This window comes from Pectinophora gossypiella, chromosome 3 (genome assembly GCF_024362695.1).
Source record: "Pectinophora gossypiella chromosome 3, ilPecGoss1.1, whole genome shotgun sequence".
Lineage (NCBI taxonomy): Eukaryota > Metazoa > Arthropoda > Insecta > Lepidoptera > Gelechiidae > Pectinophora > Pectinophora gossypiella.
The window spans coordinates 8207471-8232169 of NC_065406.1; the positions used below are offsets into that span (position 1 = coordinate 8207471).

At 37.8% G+C, this 24699-nt stretch overlaps 2 protein-coding genes across 3 annotated transcripts; one reads left to right on the forward strand and one right to left on the reverse strand.

The window, feature by feature from the left end:
* Positions 1–11661: 11661 nt before the first annotated feature.
* Positions 11662–17026, forward strand: LOC126381832 (mitochondrial chaperone BCS1). The gene is made up of 7 exons (XM_050031342.1): positions 11662–12099; positions 12777–12916; positions 13065–13277; positions 13680–13818; positions 14277–14471; positions 15849–15992; positions 16838–17026. The coding sequence occupies exons 1-7, from the start codon at positions 11777–11779 to the stop codon at positions 16956–16958; spliced, it is 1275 nt and encodes a 424-aa protein (XP_049887299.1). The 5' UTR covers positions 11662–11776; the 3' UTR covers positions 16959–17026.
* LOC126381819 (uncharacterized) lies at positions 17022–22705 on the reverse strand. 2 transcript variants are annotated; one of them, XM_050031316.1, is made up of 4 exons: positions 22001–22431; positions 21495–21635; positions 20113–20244; positions 17022–19675 (listed from the first exon to the last, which is right to left on the reverse strand). In XM_050031316.1, exons 2-4 carry the CDS (start codon positions 21615–21617, stop codon positions 17345–17347), a joined length of 2586 nt encoding a protein of 861 aa, XP_049887273.1. In that variant the 5' UTR covers positions 21618–21635; positions 22001–22431; the 3' UTR covers positions 17022–17344. The 2 variants fall into 2 exon arrangements, with proteins under 2 accessions (XP_049887273.1, XP_049887272.1); XM_050031315.1 differs by lacking the exon at positions 22001–22431 and adding an exon at positions 22480–22705 and having other exon boundaries at positions 17023–19675.
* Between the last annotated feature and the right edge of the window lie 1994 nt (positions 22706–24699).

The following is a 24699-nucleotide window of genomic DNA, read 5'->3' on the forward strand; positions in this document are numbered from 1 at the left end:
TAAATTGATGATGATGAGTAAACTACAACATTCCCAATTGGGGCTGTTAGAGGCACATCGATCGCAAGTTGAACTAAGTACCCAGGCTTCACCCACCTTTCAGTTTGACCAACGTGATAGCCGCATTGCCGTCTATAATGGTTGAGCCAACTAAAGTTACAAAAGATACCGTAAGTGCCACAGTGTGGTATCCCGTCGCAAGCTGTGATGTTGTCCACACAAACCCTGGCTCCCGACACCTGACACTCGAGGGTTGAGTTCGAACACAACATGTTCGACCTCGTCAAAGTTCGCGCCGGTGTAGCTATCATCACCATACGCTTCAACTGCAATTTCAAAAACATTAGATATAGGTACCTACTTATTTTCGGCTATAATATGGAGTAGTTCTGCTACCCTTCGAGCGTTATTCGCCATGTGGGCGAAAAAAGGTATAGCGCTAAGAGCTTTCATTCTTATTAGGACTATTTTGAATGTTTAGCAGAGATTCAAGTAAGGATTACGTTTAAGTAAAACAAGATAGTTTAACCTGCGTTAAACAGCGTTAAAATCCAAACAGAAAATATAAAGTATTTAGGAAACTTAATTTGTTTGTCATCGTCATTAAAAGTAATGAGTCACTCACTGACATAGGCTTGTTTATATACTTATATATTAGTTTTTCTTCTTTACTAATTATCGTACCGTAAAGTTTGTGATTGCGATCACAATTCTTGAAGTATTGAAGAGGTAGACATGTTTCACCGTGCTAACGTTACTGCAGATGTCGAACAACTTAGCGCCTACGTAGCGACGCATGTAGAGCAGCGGAATATGACCATGCATCTATAATCAAACATTCAGTATTAACACGACAATATTGATGAAAGTAAGGCTTTAAGGTTGACACATTGATATACTATATCAATGGGTTGACAACAAAAGCAAGAGCCAGCCATCGTTTTGTAACCTACCTAGTTACGACGCTTGATGGAAATGTCTAATCAAATCAACTAAATTCAAACTCTTTACTAAAATATCGTGAACACAGATAGTGGATTTTATATATAACATGTTTTAAGGAAGAGAATGCATGATTCGTCGTGTAAATGTGTGTATAGACACTCGAACATTACAAAATATCCAATTCCCAGAATGCTCCCTGTATTGCTTCAGTTAGCGTAGAAATTAAATCATAATGTGTGTGTGTCACGAGCCCAAGATCTTATAAATTCTCGAGTGGTCACTCTTAACACATACATATTACGACACATGCTAGGTACGTACTTCGTCCTCTTTTAATTCAACCAAGCGAGCGAAGTCCTGCACGCCGGATATTCTGTACATGGGCTCCGAAGTGGTGACCACTTCAGAGCGAATCGTAAGATTGTGTGGCTTGGCTCCATCTATTACAATCTGCTGAATAGACCTCTTCTTACGCCTTTTCCTTCATTCAGATAAAATGATAATTTTACTGCAAGTTTCCGCTTTTTCAGGTTGCATCTATGTTGTCCTAATAATAACATAAAACGCGTTCTGCTGCTATCTTCCTTTTCAAAAAAACCCAACCGGTAAAAACCGACAGAGAATTTGGGTCCTTTTAATAATGGACTTAGCGGTTCTGTGTTCCCTCCATTAGGCATTACGGGCGTAAGCTCTAAAGTATCTAAATTACATAAAATAACATAAGCTCACAACTATATTTCAATTGGGGCAGTCATAGGTACATCCATCGCTTGATAAACCAAGTATATATACCTCACCGAGCTTTCTGTTAGACCAACGTGATAGGTAAGATTATGGTCGAGCCAACTGTGTTAGTGAAAACTGCACTTAAGGTTGGAACTCATTAGTGCAAGCTGGTGAACCACAGAACCACAGTGACTATTTAATGTCTATCTAAATTAAACCTTAATTGTGCATCAGGTTGCCTAAGCCTGTGGGTTTTGATAAGTTATCAAACTCTTCGTAGATAACTTTTAGGTAATTTCGATAACAATCCATGATACATTTTAATAACCTTTGTCTTACCTCCTCCGTCGTATGCCAGGTCGCGCATTTAATTTCTGCATCTTATCACTTTGAGTAGCTGCAGTTTGTTCTGCTTTCGCATCACTTGCATCCTTCACAGCCAAGGAGCTGAAGTGCAGATTATTTCTGCATTTTATTGTTGTTCAAGTAATAACTTAATCATATATAAGTGCGTGCGTTCAAAAAGTAGTAGTTTGAAGGTCTCTGAGTAAGATGTATAGCAAGTTCCAAATAATTTAGTAGGTGATTAGGTTACTACTATTACTAGCTATAGCAAATGAGCTTGTTAATGTGGCGTCCAATTCATACTAATATTATAAATGCGAAAGTATATGTGTGTGTCTGTCATCCACGGCAAAACGGGGCGACGAATTGACATGATTTTTTAATTTGAAATAGTTGAAGTGATGATGAGTGATATAGGCTACTTTTTGTCTCTTTATAACCCCCCCACTCCCCCACCTTAAAGTTGTAAGGCCCAATGTCCTTTTCAAATCCAAATCCCAATGTTTAAGTATTGTCTCTGAAAAGCTGGGCCTTACAAAGTTACAAACAACTTAGTCACAAAACAAAAGATTTACTGCAAGCATAGAGCAACACGGACCTCCGGCGCATCGGCTACAAGTTATCTTGTATTTATGACTACTCATTCGATACAAAATGTATAAATGTATATGTGTTGTTTTTTTTTTTTACATGAGCAAAATTTAAGCTTATTGCTTGTTATTATTTTAAATGAGAAGTACCTCACCTTGATACAGATGAAAAAATAGTCAAACGATTAGGCACTGTCGCGGTATTTGGCGTTACGCTCTCAGTGTCCTGTTTTATATTACTTTCTGTAACCCTATTTTTATTCATGGTTGCAGCTTTCATACTGTACAATGAATCAGTAACCCTTGTTGCAAAATTTGTAATCTTTTCCACGACAGTCAATGTAACGTCGGCAATTAGTTGCGCAGTGGTAGTTATTATTGTTTCAGTAGTTCCAAAAGGTTCTACCGCCGGAGTAGATTCTAAAATATTTATAAAGCTTTGATTTGTACTTCTAAATATACCTAATACACAGAATTAACATTAATAAGAAAAAACTTCAAAGTTAATTATCACATTGTCATATTTTTTACTTTTATGTGCAATAAATAGATTGAATAAATAGAAATAGGAAAAAATACAGAAAAAATAAGTTTTCATCTCGAGCTCCTCCGTGCGTCGGAAGGCACGTTAAGCCGTTGGTCCCGGCTGCACTAGCAGTCGTTAATAACCACCAATCCGCACTGGGCCCGCGTGGTGGTTTAAGGCCCGATCTCCCTATCCATCCATAGAGAAGGCCCGTGCCCCAGCAGTGGGGACGTTAATGGGCTGGTGACGACGTGCAATAAAATGTTAAAAAACATATTGTACCTGTATTAATGAATTCCTTGTTATGCGTACTAGATACATCAGTAGAAGCGGTAGTCAAAGGTATTTCAAAATCTCCAGTACTTGAATGTTGAGTCGTTGAAGTAACATTAGTTGTTATTGATTCTATTTCTGACGTAGTATTGAAATAGCTACAATAAAATTGAAAATTAAATAGTACCTACTTAGAACATACATACCTACATGAGATCACGCCTATTTCCCATGGAGGTAGCCAGTTACCACGGACTTCTAGTTACTACAATCCAGACGCACCACTTTCGCTTCTTCAACTCACATCAAAGTCTTCATGCATACTCGCCGGTTTAGAGAACTTTTATTCTGTCTGGCCTTTCTTTAAAACATCCCGGTTTTGATCGCTTTATTTACCCCTAGGCCTTCCTCTTCCAACTCTACCACTTATACCCGCATCATATATCTCTTTTAAATCGCTAATAGTTAAGTATAATACGAATACTCAAATACTTACCGAAAGTGTCTGCAAATGAATGGCGTCACATTACAATTTAATGATCCGAGTCAATTTACGTTTTGGCACCCAATATTAGTCGAATACTCTTGCGATACAAAGCCTGTACAGGGTGTTAGTGACATCGTAACGAATACTCGGGGGATGATTCAGACCATGATTCAGTTTTAAAGATACTTTATTCTCATTAAAGAAAATACACAAAGTCTTACACGAGAAAAGGTCTTAAAAAAGTAATTACAACTGTTCACTCACACATCACTGAACTAATACATAATATTAAAAAATAGATGCTTATTCAAAAAGCTAAAAAAAAAAAAACAAAAATGGAAAAAACATAAAAAAGACAAATTCTGAGTTGAAATTCATGAACATTTTAGTTGCTTTTTTAATTATTTTCAATTCCATACTTTTGCGACGGAAAATCCCACTTGATATCAACTCAGAATCATGATTTAAATCATCCCTCAAAGTTTTCGTTACGACGTCACTAACATCCTGTGTGTTGAAGAATATACTAGGTTATAACTTCGGTATAACAACATACTTACGTAATTTCTGATTTTGTTGGTCTAATCACTGAAATTTGAGTTGTATTGTGATAGCTCTCCATTAAAGTTTTGTCTAGATATGATGGATTTTTATCGACATCGAATAAGTTAGGTGCTAAATACGCTGCAATAATAATATTAATAACTTAAAAATGTTCATAATTGTCTATGAACTATTTTTAAGCAAGTTTATATAGATAATTGCAGTCTGTAATTATTATTTTTTTATATTTTTTGATCGGAAATATATAACTAGGTAAATAAGTACATTCAGAAGTTTATCACAGTGGTTGGCTGAATCCTTTAGGAATAGCTAAGTATCAAGTATGATATGTAACGTAAAATAATAAAATGTACCTATGTATGTGTATGTTATGTTTATAACTAACTGTAATAGATAAGTACCTACTGGTCCCTATTCCTGCATATAACTCCTAATTTTACTTTAAGTTATACCTGTAATTTTCTTATCCGCCGAAAAGGAAAGGGGCGGTTGGTTGGCAACTCTTTATTTTAGGAAGAATAAATATCGGCGAATGAATAAGGTATCTCGCTGGTATGCAAACCGTTTGACGTGGGCTGCAACTTAATTCTGTAGGGTTATTAGCCAATACAATTTTTTTATAGGGTTGTTTTAGATTTGTGCTTAAAATTAATGTGTGTTCCATAAATTTTATGCTTGTCGATTGCCCGTCCCTTTCCTTTTCGGCGGATAAGAAAATGACAGATATAACTTAAAATAAAGCCAGATGGTGTCTACAGGAATTAGCACCAATGTCAATCTAAAGTTAAATATGTGTAAACATTAGTATTTATAACCATTGTCATACCACTATAGTTATGTTGCCAGCCATCTAGTTTCTGCACTAGCGCTGAGAATTTTTCAGCTTCAAGAGCTTTTTGTTTTTTTATTTCCTCTGATTCATTCCGGGTCAAGTTTTTCAAAACGTCTTCTAAGCGTGGCCAAATATCTGATACCTTTATTTTGCTTCTTCTTTGAACATAAGATTATTATTTCGTTATTGAAGGGTCTAAACCTCGGAATAATCACTTTTCATATGTATTTTGAACCTTCTAATCTAACATTTCTGTTAATCAAGTTCCTCGATGACATCAAGCATATTATTACGAGGTTTTTACTCTACTACATAAACTGCCTATATACGTCCCACTGCTGGGCACAGGCCTCCCCTTAATCAACCGGAGGGGGTATGGAGCATACTCCACCACGCTGCTCCACTGCGGGTTGGTGGAGGTGTTTTTACGGCTAATAGCCGGGACCAACGGCTTAACGTGCCCTCCGAAGCACGGAATCATCTTACTTTTTCGGACAATCAGGTGATTCAAGCCTGAAAAGTCCTTACCAAACAAAGGACAGTCTCACAAAGTGATTTCGACAATGTCCCCATCGGGAATTGAACCCGGACCTCCAGATCGTGAGCCTAACGCTCTAACCACTAGACCACGGAGGCTGTCACTCTACTCTACTATTTACAAATATTTGTAATGTTAACACCTTTTGATGAACAAAAAAAATACGATTTAAAATTCAAAAGTGTATGAAGTTGTGCAATTCGGCATGTTGGCAACTAGCAAATATCGAAAGTGAAACAAATGGAATGACCAAAAGTCCTTACACGAGAAAAGGTGTGAAAAAAGTCTGGCGTATATTTTATTTTTACTGAACTGCACAATTTGTCAACATTAAGCAACACACCTACCTACTTTCAAGAGAATACAAATTTATTTTGTTTTTTTTTTTTATCTTACATTAGGTATTAACTATACTTACTGTTTACCGTAACGTGTTTGGGATTCTCCAGGAGTGAATAAATATTTATGAGTTTTATTTTTCCTCTTTTTGAATCGTAGTCGACGATTTCTGTTCTTTATTTTATTGCTATTATAGGAGAATTTCAACCTGAAACGGTATAGAAACTGCTATATACCTAGAATTTCAACCTAATTTATAACGATTTATAGAACTCATCCGTGTTTAGAGAAACTCACAAAGTGAAAGTTTAAATCGAAAAAAGAAAGCTATTTTTTTCGATTTATATTTTCTCTAAATTATAATTTTATAATGTACCTAATAATTGATTCAATACTATTAAAACGTTTGAAATCCATATTTTTATGTTTTATTGTTCCAAGGTTCCTATTTAATTGACCTTTTAACATTACATTTTTATATTTACATTTTTATTTTTACATTGTCACACCAAATTACCTACCCACTGCGGAATTCGAATAAGATAAATTTCTACATCCGAATTGGAAAACATACTTAGAAAAGCAATTACAATGTTAATTAAAGTAGGTAACCAGAACCTAAGCCAAAATCAATAAAGTACATTTATTATTTTATAACGCGTTGAAGTCTTCTGTATGGTAATTATTTCCTGTTAGTTAAAACGACGATCTTTATAATTTTGTGAATTAACTACATAGGTCTATGATCTATTGTTTATTCAAACTGATACATATGAGTTTGAATTCATGTTTGAATCATAGATAATTAATATCACACGTAGTTTTCAGGACTTGTGCCCGAACAGTGGCAATAAGCTTGCCCTTGTATCGCGTGGGACTTATATCTGGCAAGGAGTGCGTGTGTATACTAGACAAATCAGACTACCCCTTCGGGGAGACAGGCGTGATGGTACGCTATGTTATGTATATATGTTTTATGACATTACAGAAAGATCTTTTATTTAACGTGATGTTTATGTGATTTGCCTCGAATTTCACGCACGGGGCAATAAAGATAAAGAGTTCGCGTGTATTAATTTTGCCCCGATAGGAACAGACCAACCTAACGCTCATTTGCGCATTGCAGCAGCGAGGTGGAGTATGCTCCATACCTCAAAAAAGAAGCCCAGCAGTTAGACATGTAATGCGGTTTATGTAATGATTGAGAAGAAAATTCTGGCTTATGATTATGACAGACTAAAAGTATATTGTACTCTTTCTATTTCTCTTCTGTTTTGTATTTCCTGTGTATACAATAAAGTATTTGTTATGGCACTGAAGCAGCTTCTTTACCTGGGATCCAGTGTGAACTCTCCAAATTTATAGTTAAGAAGGTATCGCGGTTCCGAACTTGAACTTCCATCGAAGTCTACCGTCTCATTCCTGTTCTTCGTGCCATTCCTAGCTACGTTCTCGTTAGGACCGCCTTCCATCCTTATGGCAAACTGCGCTAACGGTATCACTGACGTATCGTACGACACTCCAGGCCTGGATCATAATTAGTTTTCTATTATATTTCTCTATCTTTATGATATAGTGTATATATTCAAAATATTATATTGCTGATGGACTGTTAACGGGTAAGAACAAGGTAGTGATAGGCTCTGACTTTAGTATTAGTACGTATTTTAAGAATGAGGGACTTCCAGGCTACGTTCCCCAAAAATAATATAGATGGCGCTGTCCAGATTTAACGTGATATTCACCTATTTTCTAGTAATTGTTCAAAATATTATTCAAAAATATAATGTAATTGCGGAAGCAGATATAAAAATATTTTTTGTTTGATAGGATTTGGAGTGGATTATGTATACGTAGTATTGAGGATCTCGGTGGCGCAGCGGTAAACGCGCTCGGTCTACGATTGTTGAAGCTAAGCAACTTTCGCAAAGGCCGGTCCAAAAAGAAAAAGTTTTCATCTCAAGCTCCTCCGTGCTTCGGAAGGCACGTTAAGCCGTTGGTCCCGGCTGCATTAGCAGTCGTTAATAACCACCAATCCGCACTGGGCCCGCGTGGTGGTTTAAGGCCCGATCTCGCTATCCATCCATAGGGAAGGCCCGTGCCCCAGCAGTGGGGACGTTAATGGGCTGGTGATGATGATGATGATGTATTGTATTGTGTAACGCCATCTATATTTTTTTGGGGAACGTAGCCTGGAAAGTCCCTGATTGAACTTTGAGGTGAGGTCTAATAATACCCAATATTTTGTGTTTAGCCAAAAAAATTACTAACGTCCGGCGGTTAAAGTTGCGCTGTTTATACATATTAAACGCGAAAAATATCGCAGTCTGCGCTTCGACCATAGAGCAACACGGACCTCCGCGGGTTTCGACTAACTATAGCGTCTATTCATATCTCCGAAAACAGTATACGCAGCCTTCTACTAGTCAAAATCCGCAATATTTGTCGCGTCTACATAGATAGTGGTGCTAATTCCTGCAGACGCCATCTAATTTTATTTTAAGTTATACCTGTCATTTTCTTATCCGTTGAAAAAGAAAGGGACTAAAATCGGGAATTGAAAGGGTAATCGACAGGCATAAAATTTATGGAATACACGTAAATTTTAAGCAGAAATCTAAAACAACCGTCTAAAAATTTTACATCGGCCAATAACCCGACAGAGTTAAGTAGACAGCACGTCAAACGGATTACATACCAGCGATGTGCCTATTTTATGCGCCCGGGTTATTCCTTCGTTTTAAAATTAACTTGTTGACAATCATCCGTCCCTTTCCTTTTCGGCGGATAAGAAAATGACGGATATAACTTAAAATAAAATTAGGCGGTATCTGCAGGAATTGGGGCCAGTGTGTACTGTAAGATCGCAGGGGCAGTTTTGTTTTAGATAAGTAGCATATAACAGAGAACAAAGGACTCCACTTTACTCACTTCTGAGCAACGTCATATATTAAATCGAAAGTGTCATCAACCGAAAATGAATTCTGATTCGGTGTAACCGTGTCAGATACCAATATACCCGAGACGTTCAACAAGGGGATCTCCACCTCATAAACTTCCTCGGTCGTGACCACTTTTTCTGAAGTCTGTGTCTGAAGAAGTGAACTAGTAGTGTCGTAGGAGACATCCAGACTGTAACAACAGGTATGCCGGCTCATGAAGGTACACTGAACTTCACTTAAGGTACAATCAAGCACATTGTAGTATATTCATCTTATTGTAGGGACATTCCTTTTCTATTATATATACATATTATATTCATTTTGGCGCATACAAATGTAACGGCCTCCGTGGTCCAGTGGTTGAGCGTTGGGCTCACGATTCGGAGGCCCCGGGTTCGAATCCCGGTGGGGACATATTACAAAAATCATTTTGTGATTCCTAGTTTGGTTAAGACATTACAGGCTGATCACCTGATTGTCCGAAAGTAAGATACCTAATCCGTGCTTCGGAAGGCACGTTAAGCCGTTGGTGCTTACTGATGTAAGTATGTAGTCGTTACACGAGCCATGTCAGGGGCCTTGATGAGGTTGGTATTCCACCTCACAACCCACACGATAAGAAGATAGACAGTCGCTTTATCGTTAAAAAAAACAACACCGTTTATGTATCTGAATAAAACCAAAGAAGTACATACTATTCTTCGATGAATGAGGTCTGACTGCTTCGCAGAGTGTAGTATTTCTCGGTGTAAGGCACTGTGTTCCCCACGAGGGTGTCTGGCAAGTAACCCCAGTACCCGCCGAAGGTCTCCCCCATCTCGTAAACTTTCACCGGACTGTTGTTATTTGAACAAAAATCTTCATCGTGACTTATCTCAAGTACAAGAATAATGTTGCTGCCTAATTCTGATCTGTAAAAGGATTTTTATGTGAAGTACCTACAATTAAATTTGTCAACTAAACGTACCTACCACCTAGTTACGTTTACAAAAATGCTTCGGTATCGTCAAGATTCGTGTTTTATGTGTGAGTATATTTTTAAAAGCCTGACAAATGGTTTGTCTACTTACTGACTCAGACATCTCCGACAACCCGCATGGAAGCAGCGTGTGCTGGAGTATGGGACAAATACCGGATTTCCCATTTCATTTTCAGGGTATAACATATTTGGTAGGATATAATAAACATCACCTTATGCTAACATAACAGCTGTAAGGCACTTCCAGCTGGGAGAAATGCAAGATCTTCGAATGAGCTTCCACTATTTCGTTCCCAATGAAAACAGAAGGCATCACACGACGTCTGCAATACTCGGACAGATCTTTCTGATGCACTACCCTACGTGTTGAGGGTGATCCTTCAATTTCGTTGAATACATATGCTATTACGAGAATAAAAAAAATCTTTAAACAACACATGGTTACGTGGCCGCTATGTTCTAGCCATAGCCTCTATGTTTTACCATAGGATAGTAAGTAGTTAGTATTCATGGTTTATCTCGTACTTAAATAGGCTCGTAATAATAAATACCTATATGTATTTTGTTAGTGTTCACCTGAGTTTACCTACGTTCACCTATCATCATCTCCATAGCATGATTCTGTTTTCAGTGTCCGCTTCCCTAACCTTATATTATACCATCACCATAAAACCACATACATAGGTACATAGACCTAATACCTATAGCTATAAAAACCAACGTAGAATTTAAAGTGCAGGTGGCCATGCTCTTTATTATTGGAAATTCATTCTACTATACCTGATTAACTAATTATACTGACTATCCTGAGTCAGGCCAAATTCTGCTTAACTTGATACAAAATACAAGGGGATCCTTCAGTGTATGACCACATATTTACACACACATACAGTGTGTAGACAATGTATGTTATGTAGGTAGGTAGCGTGACGTGATGCCGGCACTTTATGATAGGGGTCGCGTGACCCGCACCGCGTACATCAAAGCTTTTTATAATAACAACAAAGCTGGGGTGAGCTGAGAACAACTCGATCGTAATAAATAAGGCAATAAAATCATACGTACAGAGCAAGTATTATGTAAAAACTGGAAGTAGGTAATACCTCCCTATTTGATAAAAACATCGGTACCTAACTAAGAAATGGCAATGGAATACAATACGAAAAAATAATAAAAGTGTAAATTACGACATTCCATTAAAATTAATATCGAATGAATCGAAATCAATGCGGTAAATATAAGTACACTAAGACTCGTGCCCTCTGTTTACGCCGCAAAGATCGCGGAACTGCAAAAGTCTACCAGACCCTTAAAATCATGGATATACTAATATATCAATACTTAGAATACATACGTGTACCTACTACGTATTTAGATTTTAGATAGGTACTTCTACAGCTCATCAGGCTTCAAGTCTAATAAGAGATGTTTTGTGTAAATTGTGCAACTACTTACCTACCTCCGTTTCAGTCTTAAAAGAATAAGAAACAGCTGTTAGGCATTAGGCAGCATGACTCTGTGATCTGACCCTTATAGGTGAACAAAAAAAGAAGTATCAGCTGTTTACCGGAGTACAACTGTCAGTGTCACTTGTCAGTTTTGTGTCATTCGGTCTGAAGAATATTTTCGAGGTTTTGTTTAAAATATTACATTTTTAGATATATTTCTGACTTAAAAACTTATTTCCACAATGACTATTAGCGACTACGTGTCGTCTTTGTCTGACAATCCATATTTTGGAGCGGGTTTTGGCTTATTTGGGTTGGGAGCTGGTGCCGCGATACTTCGTAAAGGTTTCCAGGCATCAACAATGATTTTCAGAAGACACTGTATGATAACTCTGGAGGTACCGTGTAGAGACAAGTCCTACCAGTGGTTACTGCAGTGGATCACACAGAAAGGGGCAAAACAAACACAGCATTTAAGCGTAGAAACGTCCTTTCTTCAAAAGGATACGGGACAAATAAAAACTAAATACGACTTTATACCTAGCGTTGGACAACACTTCTTCAGGTACTATAGTATTTAATTCATTCACTCTGTTTTTGTAGAATTTTCAGTATAATGGAAAGTTGAGGTTATCATGTTAGATGGGAGTAACCTAGAATATAGCAGCACCCTTACGACATTTAAAAAATAAAATTGGGTTTAATTGACAAAAAATGTTTAAGACTTTTAATAAAATATTTAAAAATCCTTTTTTGCTCTTTCTAATATATTTTATTATAATATATTAACTACATATTTCACAATGTTGCATACATATCAAGTATCAACTAACATGTCCAACTCATCAGATTAACACGTTGACAGTCCAGTGATCCGTATATGGGTCATGACAGACAAACTCCATATGTCCGTAACTCGTACGTGGGTCACGGTGCCCTGAGTAGGGCCCTTCAAAATTTCTAATTTTTTTCATGATAGTAAGAAATATGGTTTACTTCCTATTGCACTCAATAGGTTTTGTAAAGTGTTTAGAATACATTTATTATTATTTACATTTTTAATACGACATATAAAAATTGAAGTGTGGGACTTACAAGGAAGTCAAAACATTTTGTATGGGGACTGTCAAGGTGTTAAGTTGAAAATTTCAGTCATTGACCTTTCATTTATAATAACTGACACTTGGGATTCGGTCATCACCTGTAGACATTGTGTCTGAAAGTATTAAACTTATATTACAGGTATGGAGGGAACTGGATTCGAGTTGACCGGACTAGAGAACAACACACATTAGATTTACACATGGGTGTTCCATGGGAAACCGTCACACTCACAGCCTTTGGAAGAAATAAACAGCTGTATTATGATATACTTGAAGAAGGTTTGTGTTATAAATAATAGACAGGCATAACTAAAAAATAAGTATAATTAAAGTAACTTAACCTAATTTAGATATTGAGTGCATACAACTCCAATAAACTGTTCAGTAGTTTAGGAACTTATTTTGAATAATAATTTAAATATTCCAGCAAGAACAATGGCCCTAAAACAACATGAAGGTATGACAGTGATGTACACAGCTATGGGTTCAGAATGGCGGCAATTCGGGCACCCGCGACGACGACGCCCTATCCACAGCGTCGTGCTTCGCTCCGGACTCGCGGACCGCATCCTTGCCGACTGCAATGACTTCATTAACAATCCACATTGGTATACGGAGCGAGGGATCCCTTATAGACGAGGTATTGTTTAGATACATTCTTAAAATCAAGAATTCAAGAAAATTTCATAAAAAGAGGGTATTTTAATGAGCAAGCTTTTTTTGTTGGCAGCATTGATTTGATCCCTTTGATGGTTAATGGGAAGGTTATTCTTTTCTTTTTAATTAGTCATAAATCATAACTGGAATAGTAATAGGTATTTTCGTAAAATAAATATGAATTCTATCCTGTCCACTCAACATGAAACCAAATTTCAAAATTCATAAGAAACTACTATTTAACAGAGAATGCTCAATCAATATTCCCAAGTTGTGGGACCCAATATCGTCTGGAGTTCTGTTAACAATGTCATTAACATATTAATACTTTAAAAATGAATTTGTATGAATGTTTATGACTAAAATATTTGTCCTTCTTTATCAGGTTATTTACTGTATGGACCTCCGGGCTGTGGCAAATCATCGTTTATAATGGCGTTGGCTGGTGAACTAGAATACAACATATGCGTCCTCAACCTCTCCGAAAGAGGGCTCACGGACGACAGGCTAAATCACCTACTTAGGTTGTGCTATAGTACTATTATTTTCAATAATATTTAATACCCTGTTCTCGCCAATCGATACAAAAAAATATCGATATTATAGTGAAGTGAGGAGCTCGGTCGCGCAGCGTTAAACGCGCTCGGTCTGCGATTGTTGAAGTTAAGCAACTTTCGCAAAGGCCGGTCATAGGATGGGTGACCACAAAAAAAAAGATTTCATCTCGAGCTCCTCCGTGCTTCGGAAGGCACGTTTAAGACGTTAATAACCATCAATCTGCACTGGGCCCGTGTGATGGTTTAAGGCCCGATCTCCCTATCCATTCATAGGGAAGGCCCGTGCCCCAGCAGTGGGGACGTTAATGGGCTGATGATGATGGTGAAGTTCCAAAAGTAACTTTTTGTTGATTTTTTATTACTTTAATGCTTACTTTTATTAGCCCAGGTTTCTTTTATTTTATAATGTTTTCCAACTGTTACAGCGTGGCCCCGCAACAATCGATCATTCTGCTAGAAGATATAGACGCGGCGTTTTTGTCGCGGGAGGACACGCCAACGCAGCGCGCTGCTTACGAGGGGCTCACCCGGGTCACCTTCAGCGGACTGCTGAACTGCCTCGACGGCGTCGCCTCCACTGAGGCGCGGATAGTCTTCATGACCACTAATTACTTAGAGAGGTAACAATCATTGTTACTGTTGGGTGCCAACCTACCTGAGGTTGTTGTATAGGTACCTCAATTATGGCAATGGCCCCGATTCCTGCAGACACCGCCTAATTTTATTTTAAGTTATATCCGTCATTTTCAAATCCGTCGAAAAGGAAAGGGACGGATGATTCACAGCTCTTAATTTTAGGAAGAATGAGTAAATGAATGAATAACCCGGGCGAATCAAAAAGGTATGTCGCTGGTATGCAATCCGTTTGACGTGATGTCTACTTACCTGTGTCGGGTTATTGACTGATGTAAAATTTTTAGACGGTTGTTTTAGATTTGTCCTTAAAATTAACGTGTGTTCCATAAATTTTATGCTTGTCGATTACCCGTCCTTTTCCTTTTCGGCGGATAAGAAAATGACAGATATAACTTAAAATAAAATTAGATGGTATTTACAGGAATTAGCACCAATACGTACGTAGTTTCAATATAGTCTCCAGACTTTAAAGTATTTCAGGAAAAGGGCCCCTTTACTTAGGTTCGGCGCTCACAATCGGGGGGTATCGATGCAGCTCGGGCGCCTTACAGCGTAAACATGCCTAAGGACGCCGAGACCGAATTCGGGTTCTTCTATCGTGTGGGTTGTGAGGCGGATTACCAACCCCATCAACCCTGGTGTCAGGGTTACTATTGATCCGCCAAAGGCCCCTGTCATGGCTCATGTAACGACTACTTACTTACATCAGTAAGTAGTAACCGGGACCTACAGGTTAACGTGCCTTCCGAAGCACGGATCATCTTACTTTCGAACAATCAAGTGATCAGCCTGTAATGTCTTAACCAAACTAGCTAGGGATCACTAAGTGATTTTTGTGATATGTCCACATCGGGATTTGAACCCGAGACCTCCAGATCGTGAGCCCAACGCTCAAACCACTGAACCACGGCCTCCGTTACTGGTTTCGGGTTAATTTCGATGAAACAGACATGTCGCAGAGCAGGCGAACTTTACGTGAAAACAGTTGTGCGTTTGTAATGATGGATTGGAACGTAGACCGAGCCTCACCGATGCCCACCGATGAAGGGCGCTGTGCCTTTAGATTACCAGCGATAGCGGCACAGATACCGCACCGCGCTTGGCGCGAATCATATCGAGGGATTCGACCGCGCCGTGCGCGGTGCGGTACAGGTGACGCGGGTGTAGTAGTCTTAGCATGTTGTAAATATTACGCTCGACGCTATAACTGAGCCAAAAGAATTGCTTTTAGTGTATTCATCATGTGTGCCATGCTACAATTACCGGTTAACAGTTAATGGTCAGGGACGCTGTGTCGCTGGTCAGTTCACAATTACATTATTTCTAATTGCATTTTATCCAGTTTATTTTCTATTCGCTAGGTTAGATCCGGCGCTTATTCGACCAGGAAGAGTTGACATGAAGGAGTATGTGGGCTACTGCGATCAAGAACAGATTGAATTGATGTTCCTCAGGTTCTACAAAGGAGAAGAAGCTCCTGACCGGGCAAAACTATTTGCCGAAAGGTGAGTGCTACTTTTAAATAAAAAACACAACTCAATTACGAAAGCCGTTAAACACGTTCAGCCGTTGGTCCTGGTTATTACTTACTGATGTAAGTAAGTAGTCGTTACATGAGGCATGTCAGGGGCCTTTGGCGGCTCAATAGTAACCCTGACACCAGGGTTGATGAGGTTGGTAATCCACCTCGCAACCCACACAAGAGAAGAAGAATTACGAAAGCGCATCATTATGTTTATCATGACTCGTTTAGATTAGAGATGTGCAGAAATCAACTAATCTCCCCGAGAGAAAGCAACAGTGCGTCTTCTCTCTCGCACGCAGTGATTGGATTCCCGTATCTCCTGTCATAAAAAGAATATGGCGGTCTCAATGTTTACCCGAATTGAAACGATGAAAAAAATCGAAGTTTTGTAGAAGAAAATCACATCAGTTTTTCACTCTAAGGCGACGAGCTAATAAAAACGTCGGGTTCAAAATCCAAAGATCCTGGGTTCAATTCTCGGTGGGGACATATCAAAATTGTCAAACAAGAAACCATTACGAAATCGTTTCTACTTATAGTTTGATCAGGTTAGAACTTTGCAGGCTGAGTCACACCTGTGTCCAAAAAAGTAAGATTTGGTTCACAGAAGTTCAAGTTGAAGCCGTTGGTCCTGGGTATTTCTTACAAGCTTACTTTGTTGTTACTTGGTCTGTGTCAAAGGCCTCAAGCGAGTAAAAAATAACTCTAGCTGGGTCTCAGAACCAGGAAAGAGGAACCTTTTAAGTTACGTTACTAGAACCTCCTTACTAGTTGTGGGATACTAAGAACATTCGCGAATTTATAATCTACCTGTATATTTTTCAGAGTGCTGGAGAAGAAAAAGAAAGTGAGTCCAGCGCAGATTCAAGGATACTTCATGTTCCATAAACACTCGCCCTCAGAACAAGTGTTATCAGACGTCGAAGCGATTTGGACACTTGGTTAATGCACTAAAACCCTTCTGTGATAAAGACTAGAATCTAGGTTAAAAAATAAATGTTGTTACCAAAGTTACTAACGTTCTTTATTTCATGTATTTACAATTTTAATTTCAACATAAGATCTTACAAAGATCATAAACTTTTAAAGGAATAGTGATACATAAAAAAACCCTATTCTAATAAAACTTAATTAACATTAAGAGGAAAACACAATTTGTGCATTATTACTTTTTAAATACTTATAGGCACATGTTGTTATAAGAAAAACCTCCACGACAGGAAAAAACATCTTTTTACAATACAATATGTAGATCATAATCAGTCTATTGAAACAATTTAAACAATATCTGCAAGACATACTATCATAAATATTTCATGTATTATAAACAAATCACGAAATGGCAGTGTACTTTATAGATTTTAGTACACATAAAAATCCTTTAGTGTGTTCATGCTCCTGTTGACCTATTCTTTGAGCACTGTGTGTCATTTTTTGGATAATATCCTCCCTTGTTACGAAAGTCTTGAGTATTTCCCACTGCCAAGTAGCCGTTAACTTGCTCAAGTCAAGGTTCGTTAATTGAGTGGAGTCCTTGACTATAAGGCTAAAATTATTGCCTGAACAGTATATTGATAGAGAAAGAGTCACAGGCGTTTTGACTGTTTCCCGTAGAAACATTAATTTAAATTTTATTAGACAAGCAAAATGTTGGGGTACCGGCTGGTCTGAACTCAACAAATTAATATTGTGAATTTGTAATAAATTCTTTACGTATTTGAACGGGGAATCCGTTGTTGTGTTCGGAAGCTCAACTGAGTCTAACCTAACTAAACCACGATTTACTGCATGCAGTGGGACCGGGGCAGGGTTTGATTTAATCGGTAAAGGTGTTCCAGTTGAGACATCAGTAAGAGTAGCCATTTGATTCTGGTTATTCGGTTTGATCGATGGCGCTATTTTGCCGCCTGGCTGCCAAGGTCCACCAGAAGGAGCGTCTTGTTTCCAAACCCCGACAGAAGGAGTGCTTGTTTTTGTATCTTGATTCTGACCAATAAATTGTAAAGCTCTTTCAGACATTAATTCAGTAAACGGTTTGACTTTAATCCGAGGTGCTGGTTTATCTACCTCCACAGCATTAGCAGTGTTAGAAGTCTTATCACCATTGAGTTTGTTACCATTATTTTGTTCCATGGGTGGAGCAGGCAAGGATGGTATAGCCAAGGATGTTGTAGACGTTATAATAGGCATGCATGTTTCTTTGTCAGGACTTCGATCCAAGACACAAAAGGATGAATGACCTTCCGGGTTATTCACAACAAATGTGTTAGGAAGTACAACCGCGTTAGGTACTACGGCCGCTTTAGGTACAGCAACTGCCACGGATTTAAGAATTATTTTACTATCTGTAGTATTAAGCTTCTTAGGAAGTTGTTTTGGATTAGCAACAGGATTCGCGTTTAACAGCTTCCGATCTGATTCTGTAATATGGTATGTATCTTCGTATAACCTTTCAGGTTCCGTTTTATTCAGTGTGACTTCAGTTTGCGGCTTCTGGTTTACAGTCCGTACTGGTTTGTTGCCTTTATTTTTTGTATTGTTGACTGCAACAGATTTCATTTCAGGTGGATCAAGAACATATTTCCAACCAGATCTATCTGGTGAGAGATCTTCTTTTCCTTTTAGTCTTGGCATAATGCGAACAAATTTTCCATCTGAACTTCCCGTGTTTTTTTGTGGATTTGTTGGAATCCATTTGATTTCTAGATTTTGTCGTTCTATAAACCTTAATAACCCAGTACAAGCCATACCCTGTTTATTAATGACTTTTCGACCCATACTCAAGAGTTTGTGTTTTATGAGGGGTAAATCTTTTGGTTTATTCTCATTATCAACCGTCTCATGTTTTCTTAGCATATACCTATTATGACTCACTTTAATAAGATTATCTATTGTTTTTTTATCGGCCTCTTGTAGCTGAATATAATTTGTATGACCTTTTATTGAAGTAGTTGCTGAGCTGTTGGATGAATCGTCAATATTAATACACTCTAATTCTGTTTCTTTATTTACAGTAAGTTGTATGTTGGATGTTCCGTGACTATTATTGCCATCAAGCACCACTGTGTCTGTGGAACTTTCTGACAGCAAACGACGTCTTTTTCTTACTGTGCCTTTAATCGCACCGTCGTCATTTGGTATAACATTCGATTTCTCTTCTTTCGCGCAATATATAGTGTTATAAGTATTATCTCGTTCTGGCCCTATGATTTTATCCTGACTTATCACAACAGCATCTGAAGAACCAGTTTTATTAGCTTTGCCATCTATCTTAGTTATATTCAATATACAAGGTCTATTTATAATGTTTTCAAATTGGGAGACCAAATTTCTGTGTTTTTTCATATGCTTGCGGAGACTATTTCTGGATTTGAGATATTTATTATGGTTGCCACATAGATTACACGAAAACATTTGACTATACGTCTTTTTCCAAAGTTCTGACGTTTTCTTTCTTTTCATCTGTTTTTTCTTACTAATGGCTACACTAGGAGAGTCGTTGCGGTCAATATCAGATGAACTAGATGTCGAGAGAATGCGGGCAAATCTCTTTTTCGCCGTGGTATGTTCATTCGGCCTCGGCTCAGGGTTCTCATTGTTGTCTTGGTGGCTCGAACTTACCGCTTCTTGGTGTGGTGATTCACGAGACTCCTCTTCTACCTCCTGTAAAAAAACATGTTTTAAATCAATTTATGAGATTAATTATTAAAATAATAAATAATGACATAACATACACAGATTATACATAAACAAGCCACTCTGGAGCACAGACCTCGCCTAAATCCACCAGAGGTGTGGAGCATTGTTAGCACATTGTTCCAGGGTTGGTGGAGATGTTTAGGCTAGTAGCCAGAACAGGACCCACGGTGTTACTTTCCAGAAAATGAACCAGAAAAAGTAATTTCAGCAATGTCCGTATTGGGAATCAAACCCAGACCTCCCAATGGTCTAACTACTAAACCATGGATATTGTTAATTAAAAACAACCATGATTAATTATTCTATTTTTATGACTTTTAATCATTAGATTAACTTTTCACCAAGGCTAGATGTATAGGATCAGTATTACCATTTCAGGAAGAGTGCTCATAGGTACTTACTTGTCTGACCGCCAACTTAGCTTTTAAAGCATTTTGTCTCCCAATGAATATCCTTTTTTTTGTATGATATTCAGTCAAAATTGTCTCACAACTTTTACATATCAACTGTGGTAAGCCATCAAATGGATCAACCTGGAATAAAAGACATAAGTAAATTAGACCTTACTCATAAATCAAATTTAATTGCCGGCAAGACGCGCATGAATGCGAAAGCGTACCCGCGGTTATACGGACACCATGGGGTTTTAGTCAGTGCGAGCCTGAACTAACGGGAGGGAATCTATACAGGTTGTGAGAAGCTGCAGTAGTTTTAGGCGGATGAGACGTTCGTTATGTAAAATTGACGATTCAAAGTGTAACTATGTTACCTACTGAATAAAGATATTTTTGAATTTGAATTTGAATTTGAATGCTGTAGGCATTGCCCTTCTTTAAAAAAAGAAGGTTGGCACCTCAACTTGAAGAGATTTGAAAGACTGAGTCTTTAACAAAAATTTGTTAAAATGCAAAATCCTGAATGCTCATTTCTAGATGTAAACACACATATATAAATCACGCCCGTATCCCTATGGGAACGGGCTGAGCCACTTCTTATCAACAAGGTAATAAGACTCCTGATATTAATTTATCTAAGAGGAAGGGTCACCAGCCCTTAGCCGAAATAGTCCATTGTTTTGAAATGTAATTTTTTTTTGTGTTTGATGGTAAGTCACCAGTGCCAGTTGACACTTATGCTGGTGTTATTTGGGCGGAAATATCTCTCGATAGACAGATAGTGGATATTATGTATGTCATCATAATTTATTTTTTTTTGGGACTCCAAGACTGCATGTGCCCAGCCATCAGTATAGACACAATACAATATCATATAAACTTGAACCTTATACACATCACACTGCTAGGTATACCTAGAGCAAGTCCCCCATAACTGGGTTACACTTGCCTGCAAGACAATCAACTCCAGGTGAGGTCTATGTGACTTATGGAGCCCTGAGCCCATGATACTTTGACTCCCCATTATCCCTGTTAGGATGTGTAGAGTTACAAGTTGTCAAAAGACTCCTTACAGCCACAATAGGTTGGAGACAGTATGAAAAAAAATGTGACAGGCGAATCACCTATTTTCAAGAGTTAAGGGACGAGCTTTGGTGTCAACTCGCATCTAAGCCAGTAGAGTAAGAGGCCGAAGAAATAGGTTAGATGGTAAGGATAATACAGATATTATACCTACTTCATGTGTGTGACTACCGTCTAACCTATTTTTTTCGTCATACTCCTCTAATATGGACTTGACAATACAGAATGACATATTGACACCCCACCATCCTGCATAGAACATTTATAGCCACACTTGCAGTAAAATAATGAAATATTTTACTCACATCAATATCAAAACAATATTTGACTTGTTGCTGCACTACGGGTGTAATCTGGTACATGCCCATGTTCTCCAAGCACAGACGACAAGTTACAAACATCTTTGGGTCCACTTTAACCATATCCATGGCTATAATGTGAAGAACCTGTAAATAAATATTTGATGTAACTTACATTAAAAAACTATCTCCCGCAAACAAAGGCAGCATAAACAATAACAATGTAATCAGGATTTTATTTTGTACTTTTCCGAGGAAGCAATGAAAGTTAATGATCTAAAAACGGCAACAGCCTAGCAGTGGGACACTCCTTACTACAATAAGACTGTTAGCACATGATAACCTTTTTTCTATAACAATAAAGCAGCCTTTTTTCCAATAATTTTGCTATTATTATTATTATACCTATCTGTCATCTGCTAGCATAAAGTTGTTTTAATTTTAAGTGGTAAATTAAATATTTTTTTTAAGTTTTTTTCCTATAGATATAACATTTAGCAAATAATCCTTACCAGTATTATCCATGATGAACCTTATCCTTTTAATCGTTATTAACTTCTGAGCAAAAGACAGTTAAACGGAATTGTAACGTTAAATACCTAACACTTATATACATGTATAAAAAAACAACCAAATATTAGTGATAGGAAGTTCACAGCACATAATAAATAAAATAATACATTTATAACACGTAAATACAGACCGTTTATAACTTATAGCAACTTATAAAACCTGTTAAAACACACTCGCAGTGGTCGCAGATTATCGTCACCGTTAAAAAAAACGTAACATACTAAGCTTTGTAATTGCAACTACCGAAAGTAAATTACATTACATCTAAGAAAATATAGTGTTTCAACCATTAGTTAACCCATAGTAGGGTTTCATTGTCACTGTCAGTAGAAACGCAATCAGTTGGGAAGTCATGGTACAACCATGTATAAAGATACCGAGGCAAACGGCTATCGCACGCTATGCTATACATACTCACTTTTTGAATAAAGCTGAGAGCGAACCGACGGTCGATTTAAACGACGTCAATGTATTTCCACAATTAACTACTGGCACAGTTATTGAGTCCTAACAATCGATGAAACATTGATTTATAATAAATAAACCACTCAAAATCACCATTATGCACTATATAACACTGAAACTGACACGAATAGACTAGAAAAGAGGAAAATGACATGACGGACTAAAAGATTATCCACCTGTTGAGGAGTAGCAGTATCACAATGATTAGCAATACGTATACTGTCCGTCATTCACCGCACTCCACTCCATCTTCCGGCGAGTAGAAGTACCGTCAAAACAAATTTCCGTTAGATGGCGCTAAAAATATAAGCAAGAAGACTACCTGAACAACCTAGTCAAATAAGATCTTTTTACAAAACGATACATTTCTACACGATGTCGTCAATAAACACAGTCAAACGTTGTACTCTTCGTAATTTTTAATTAAAATTCGGAAATCAGTCAAAAAGAAAACTTACTGACTTTTAATTATCTTAAACTGGCTTCTATTTCTAGATTAGCATTTATAATTTATCTTTGACTTTGATATACAACTACCGTAGATTGATCGTGGACGCTCAAAGAGTGGGACGAAAAGCTAGTGCACAAATAGTAATGCGTGCTCTAACAGTCGGTAGTGCGCGATTAGCTTGTCAACTGTCAACACGGAGAAGAGCGCGCTAAAATTACAAAAAAAGCAAAAAATAAAGAAATACTGAGTGAGTATTGTAATTCATGTCATCATCATCAATTTAAGAGCTACGCTCTTGTCGGTGTAGCATTTTCCATTCCAGTCTATCAAAGGCCAATTCCTTGACTTCCCTATAAGACACGACGTTAACCTTTTCTTTAATCTGTTCCATGTAAGCTCTTCTTGGTCTTCCCCTTCCTCTCTTTCCTTCTATGATGTTTTTAATAAATTCGTCGTGTCTTATTAGGTGTTCAATCATCTTGCCTCTTCTGTCCTCAATAATTCTAAGTATTTGTCTCTTTTCCCTTACTCTTACTAGCACTTCCTCATCTGTAACACTTTCTGTCCAACTTATTCTTTCCATCCTCCTCCAACACCACATTTCAAAGGCATCGAGTCTCTCTCTGTCCTTCTGTGTCAGTGTCCAAGTTTCACATCCATAGACATCTATACTCCATACGAAGGTTTTGACACATCTTTTTCTGATTGCTTTGGCCCTATCTTAGCCTTGAATATGCACCCTTTGTTATGGAAAGCTTGTTTTGCCAATTCATGTAACTACTCACATTGTCCATCCAATCATAATAGAAAAATTGTATTGTTAACAGTAAAACCTACTATCTATACACTTGAGCGGTCTCTTTCTTATGCAATCGGTAATGCTAGATGCGGCGGCGATGACGAGCGAATGGACTTTTATAGCCCGCCCGCGTTACATTGATCCACGCGTTAATAGTGATTGAATGTGAGTGAGTGAATTAAATGACGACAACATACCTACCCAATTTTTAACGATTTTATTGAATCTATACACTGTATGTATATGTATATTCATACGTAGGTTATGAATGTATCATCATCATCATCATCATCAGCCCATTAACGAATTAATTTATGAATGTATAGCTAGTGTCAAGTTATCGACATATTTCTATCTATTTGATTGTACTAAAACGATGGTAGGTGTTTTTCTTGTCGCAAATATTTAATTAAGATTTTGAGTTTTTACTGCGCCGCAATGTAAATAGAACAACGCGAAATAGTCGCTAAACCTACCTACCCACGAGCGGCTACACGCGGTTACACGTGCTTGTACGACGTTGACGCCTAGATAGGTACTTGTAGAGTTGTCGTTCTCTTTTAATTAGATGCTTAGTGGTTCAACGTTTAAAAATTGTTGAGTTTGTTGAAGTACATGCTGCCACGATTTTCACGCACGGTACCTACCTACCAGTTATTAAAATGTATCTAACTTATTATATCACTACTCTTACCTTACCTTAAGTGTTATTCCTTCGGATGAAGTTCCTAGGTACCCTAAAACACGTCACAGCGGTATGCAACATCGCGTCTCTTCTGCGGTAGGTAGGTATCACACGTACTCACTAACACAACACCATGCTCTTTACTAAAACACCAACATTCTTCCATACTTTTGCGCAGTAAATGATTCATCATCATAGGCGATATTATTACAAAATAAATCACAAAACACAAAAGCGT